This window comes from Protopterus annectens, chromosome 11.part0 (assembly GCF_019279795.1).
Source record: "Protopterus annectens isolate FY-2018-M chromosome 11.part0, PAN1.0, whole genome shotgun sequence".
NCBI lineage: Eukaryota > Metazoa > Chordata > Ceratodontiformes > Protopteridae > Protopterus > Protopterus annectens.
Window position 1 is genome coordinate 559,690,105 of NC_056745.1, and position 6,000 is coordinate 559,696,104.

A 6,000-nucleotide genomic window follows, 5' to 3' on the forward strand; every position below is an offset into this window, starting at 1 on the left:
AAAACTACCTGGTGCAAAGCACAGCAACCTAGATCTAAAACACAAGGAGCCCATTGTATTACAGGATGTAGGGAGAAGTTAAAGAGCTAGAGAAGCTTCTTAGTGATAAAACTACCAGTTCAAACACACCACAAGGGTGGATAACCCAATTGTAGAGATGGTCAAATCTTATATTAAACCACTGTAAAATGTACCATGCTTCACCATTTGACTGTCAAAATGTAGCCTGGGTTACGGTTGAAAAGGGTCCTCAGACCAGCTAACATAATGGGCTCAAGCAAGTGTTGAAGTTGAAGCTTGCAGACAAGGAAGATATTCTGTAGTAAAAACAGTGAAACCAAGAACTGTTACATACTTCTGAGTTTTACTGCAGATCACTGCTGCACCTACGCTGCAAATTAAATACTTACAGGTTTGACAAGAATTTAGTGCGCCTTTGACGAAATAACAGAATCACAAATTTTATGCATTGTTGTGAGCTTTATCAATCTCGACTGCTACTAGATTACAATACTTACATGGAACTGGCGGACATTAGTTCTACGACACTTGCTAGCAGCTATCTCCTCAACTTTCATGATCTGAATGGCATGAGCACGTGCACGATGGCGGGCACCCATGTCTCTATCTGTAACAAAAATGTCAGACGTAAAAAGTCACAAATAAGGTTTAAAGACTGTTTACGGTAACTTCAGCTGTGCAATCCTTAAATGATGTTGGTGCCTCATGGTAAATGTTCGACTGTTTAAAATATATTTAAATTCATAAAACTGATTTTTGAAAGCAAAATGGCAATTCTGGCTCCTACAATGCTGCTATTTCTGCTTTATTTTAAATGCAAACTTTTTTATAACACCTCATGTAATTTTACAATTGGTTTCAAGCTCACTTTGCTCAATGTTCTTAGTTGTAGATACATGCTCACACTCTGCTTCCCACAAGATTGAGGCATTTGAGAAATTTCTTTACCACCAATTACTGAAAAAGATGCAGAACAATGTATATTTTCATTAAATGTGCAAACTTAATTTTCCAAAGGTTTACACTAGTCCACAGAATGGATAAAAACTGAAGACTAAACCTATTTAAACCACTAAAATTAAATAAAATGAGACTTTTGCTACACTACATTTCAAATTAAAACATCTGTGCATTAAGTGTAATGATCCAATTAGGTTGCAGCGAAATTTAGCCCATCAAGCCTGAGCTGTAAAATTAAATAGAAGTGATAAACTTGTAACTTGGCACCTGTGTTGTCCATTTTCATTCTTCACAAATTGGTATTGGATCCAATTTGGCTGCATATACAAGACTATGGATCCAATTCTTGAGCTCCTTCCTCTACCCACTATGCCCTATTCGAACCTCAACTCCTCAGTTTGCTGCCTAATCTTCCATTTTAGCATAGGAGAGAAATGAACAAAATTTTGGGGCTCAAACCTGGAACTGAAAGGTTCTAATACAGTCAGAGGTTTCTAGGAGTGACAAGGCCAGGGGAGGGTGGATGGCAGGAAAGGTAAAGAATGAAATTGGACAACAGGTGCAAGTTATGCAAGTAACTTGTATATCAGACGTCCATTTTATTCTAACTCACAAATGAGAGAATCCACAGCTACGCAACTCACGGGAGCACTCACGAAGGGCACTGAAACCAAAACCAGCTGTGCTTCTGGAAACAATACCTAGTTTGCAACGTATAATAAAGGTAAGTCTTTCACAAAGTAGCTGCAGCATAAATATCAATGGAAGTTGGAGGCAAAGCCTTGTGAAGTAACCATAGACCAAGCAGGATGAGCTCTAGCAGGCGAACCCAATCCTTTTCTTTAGGATAAACCAATGCAGTACAAATCAGCAATCCATTTGACCAGTGTAATTTTTGAAACTGCCTGCCCCAAGTGGTATTGGAAAAGGATACAAATAGCTGATCTGACTTCAAATTTGTTTTGTACTGTGAAAACAAAGGATTTGTACTGTGAAAACAAAGGAGGCGAGGCATGTATTCTTTGTAAATTTTGGGAAAACTAATTAATCCATACAATTACCATTCTCCACTGCCACTTCAGTAAGAAAGTATTTGTCCGCAGGGACACCCTGTCCTTATGAAAAATGTTTCGGAAGACTAGCTGATGCAGCCTAAAGCTCAGAAATATTTTAGCTGACGTGACACTAAAGATGAAGGAAAACTATATTGCATGTGTCTGCCAGTTCAAAGGGTTTCCGTGTTAAACCCTTAAGGACTACAGTAAGGTCCCAAAGGGGAGAGCAGTCCATTATTGGAGGTCTAAGGAAACACACACCCTTCACGAAGGCTTTGCATAACCTGGATGAAGCTAGGGAAAAAAGGAACTTTCTAGAATGCAAACTAAAAACTGCTAACTGAAGCAGTGTAGAGAAGCTAGCCACTTCCTTAAAAAAAAAAAAAAATTTACATTTGCTTCTGTTGACCTTGGTAGAAGCCTTCTGGGAGGTCAAGATAATGTCAAATGGGGAAGCAAACCAAGACTGTACTGCAAGTGCAGAAACCATGAGATTAGCTCGAGACATGAGAATTAAGAGCGAGGGTAAGCACAGAGGAGTCCTGGGGGCCAATCGTGAATGAACGCATCTTTCAGCAACTCCCCCTGTAGAGTGGGGGGGGGGGGTCAGTGAAGTACTGCATTTGTTCATAGGCAAGTACTAGACTATCGGCCCTGGGGCCTATAAAAGCCCAGCCAAAAAGGTACCCTGGCTTTTGCCACCCAAGAAAATTTCCCCTGTGCCACTGTCTAGCAGATCCACAGAGGTGATCCCCAGGGTGAATTTCCTATTTCCCATCCAATCAAGATTTTTTTTGAAGAGTGCTAATGAGGACCTTTGTTTGATATAGGTAGTTTATTCCAGAGTATGGGAAGTCTCTGGGACAGGAATCTATCCCTCCGGCATGTTCTGTTTATTGCGGTGACAAGGTTTAGGTCCCTAGATCGTGCATCTCGGAGGTATTGTGATTTCAAGTGGAGCATGTCCAACAGCTCTGGGTTTGACAGCTTTGCAGGTTAGGCAGAGATCACCTCTAAGTAGGCGATATGCGACTGAGTAAAGCTTGAGTTTGAGAGTCTGTGCAGGGCATCTGAAGCCAGTAATCCTTAGGTATTTCTGCGGCCTTTCCAGTCGTAGATGTCTGAGGTCATACCAAAAGGGGTGTTTTACTCTATAATGGGTATAATGAGTGAGGAGTAGAAGGGAACAATGACCTTTTTTTCTGGATGAGAAACCTTTTTTGATAAAGTGTGCCATGTAGAAGGATTTCCTGACTACTGTGGCAATGTGATCAAAGGAGAAACTGAGAGAAACAGCTTGCAACGAGGTTAGCCCCAGTGGTTGAAGACCATACTCAATACTGAGACCATCCCCAGTATGTGTTGCAATGAGAAAGCAGTCTGAAGTAATTACCCAGTCCACAAACCATCATGGTGTCTCTGCATAGTGGATTAGAGTGGGTTCTTCCTTGTTTGTTGGTGTACCAGACTACTGGCAGGTTTGTCAGTGTGAAATGCAATAATCCCAGACAGAACATCCTGAAATGCTTGCAATCTTAGGACTACTCATCTCTAGGACACAATATGCAACTAAGCCTCCAGAGGGGACCTGTCTTAACCCATCTTTCCTCAAGAAATACCCCCCCCCCCAGCTGGAAAGTGTCCATGGCCACTCTGGAGACTGGAAGAGGAAGGAAGGGTGAACGGTCTGTCCAGAAAAAGGTAAATTTCTCTCTGCACCTAAACACTGTTTGCAGATGGAGCGAGTCTTACAGGAAACGAGAGAGGCTGGTAAAGTACGTATCACTGTGTAGCTAGGTCCACTGAAGGATTTGCATAAAGAATCTTGTAAAAGGAACTTAAATGCAAGTCGACATCAACCCAAGAGCTTGTAATACTAGGTTTTGCTGAAGGTGATGAAGAGATAGTATGGGCCACACTGGATTTCTCAAGGATGTCATGCAATGAGGAGGTAAGGATGCCACCTGAGTCAATGTTCAATAAGAAGTTCTATAAATAAATTACACTGGCTGTACACAGGGGACCAGGTTCGATTTGGCATGGAACACCAAGAATCCTTTGAGTATCAAGTGAGTTGCAACTACTACCATGCACGGGGTTAACACCCTGGGGGCTGTGGAGACCAAAGCTAGTACTCTGAATTGGTAATTATGAGCTCCCAGCCAAAAGTGTAGAAATCTTAAGGATCTATTATGATGCAATTGTATGCATCGTTGAGATCTACATAGCATATCCAATTGTTCTGGAGCAGAACAGACCGCATAGACTGAACTGTAAGCATTCAGATCATCATCTTCATATACAAATTCAAACTGTTTAGATCCAGAATGGATCTTTGGTCCCATTTTCTAAGGCACAAAAAAACCCCCAGAATTAAGTTCCAAAACCTGTTATGTTGGTACCTCCTGGATGACTTGTGGCAGCATTCATATTTCTGGAGCGGCACCCTCCTGACTGGGTAGAACATCAGAAGTTTCTTTCTTTGAACAGGAGGAGGAAGGGAAAATGGTATGTAGTAACCTCTGGATAAGATTATTTGCACACATGACTGATATCTGTCCAGGTGTTTAGGCGCAGAGAGAAATCAACCTCCAACTGCCTCCAGAGACAGGCAGGCAGACGAGCAACACTTCAGGAGCACTGATGGGGCTTAACAGAAGGACTCGCATTCTGTGGGCCCACTTTGCCTCTAGAGCGTCATTGTCCACTGAACCCTCCTCTGCCTCTGAAGGATGCATTCCTGCATGATTCTGGAAAGGTCAGATTTTTTTTGCAACCACAACTTACCTCTTTGGTTTCTAGAGAATGTAATGTTGAGGAGGTAGAAAACTTTCTATGGCAAAAGGTCTTCCCTTCCTATTCTGGGAGCCAGCATATCCTTAACCAAAGGCCCAGACAAGAGCCAAACGGGGCATTAACAAGACACACCTTGAAGGGTTCTGTAAAGTCACATGGCCTTTTCCAGGCATGGCTCCTAATGGTCATGTCTGAACCAGCAGCTCATGAGACACCATTAACTGTATGAGAGGAGATCAGCTTCAATGAATTAGAAATTGACAGGTGGTTCGTGAGATGCTCCTCAGAGAATGTGAAAGTTTCTTAGTCAAGCCTCTGCAGATGGGCAGTGTTGCGTCAGGTAATGCAACAACCTCAGCATGAATGTAGTAGAGGCGTACACGCTTTCTGAATCTGTCCACCACTTTAGGCTCCCTGTTCAGTGGACAGACCAAGGCCCTTTGCTCAGCTAACTCCTCAATGGGGGCTACTGTCACAACCATAGCATTAACTGGGAGTCCCTTCCAATGGGGTATATTAGTAGGAGGAACCACACTTTTCCAGATGCCTGGGGATATGCTAAACACTTGTCTGGAAATGAGGTCAACAAGTTTATCCACTCGGGGGGGGGGTGGGGGGGACAGTCACCCAAGATGTAGAAAGTTCAGTACCAAAAGCCTCCAGAAAACACCTACTCCTCAGAAGGAGATTGGGAAGATCAGTCACCCTACTGTTTGAAGATTAAGGTGGTTTACACAGGAGATGTCAAGTGGATCCTTCTCCCCTCAGCATCCTCAGTGAGACTCCATGGGTAAGCATGTCTCCTCTTACATACTCTTCCGAAAAGTGTTTGGGAGAGTATCATAAGGAATTCCCCTGGGAAACCTGCCTGGAAGCTGCTGAGTACTGGCTGCCCTCGTGATACAGGTCCAATGTTAAAACAACGAACAGTGACTTCTGAATGATATTCCATTTTACTGTTTGACATAATATGTGAACGGGTGTGGGCAACGCAACACTTACAAATAGAGCTCTTGGAGATTTATAGTGTTATTACACACAAATGGTTATTATGGTTATTATTTTGCCTATTTTTACTATGCACATGCACCTTGTCTAAGCACATAGTGCTCTTAGATTTTTTAGATGTTTTTAAAGTTGATTAAAATTTCATGTATTCGGTTATACA

At 42.4% G+C, this 6,000-nt stretch overlaps 1 protein-coding gene across 1 annotated transcript in view; it reads right to left on the reverse strand.

Moving 5' to 3' along the window:
• Window positions 1-6,000, reverse strand: part of RPL18A (ribosomal protein L18a) — a 284,960-nt gene that overhangs the window by 100,418 nt on the left and 178,542 nt on the right. The window contains exon 4 of the mRNA XM_044088064.1: window positions 519-628. Within this exon, the coding sequence (XP_043943999.1) occupies window positions 519-628 (110 nt within the window). The remainder of the gene's footprint in view (window positions 1-518; window positions 629-6,000) is intronic.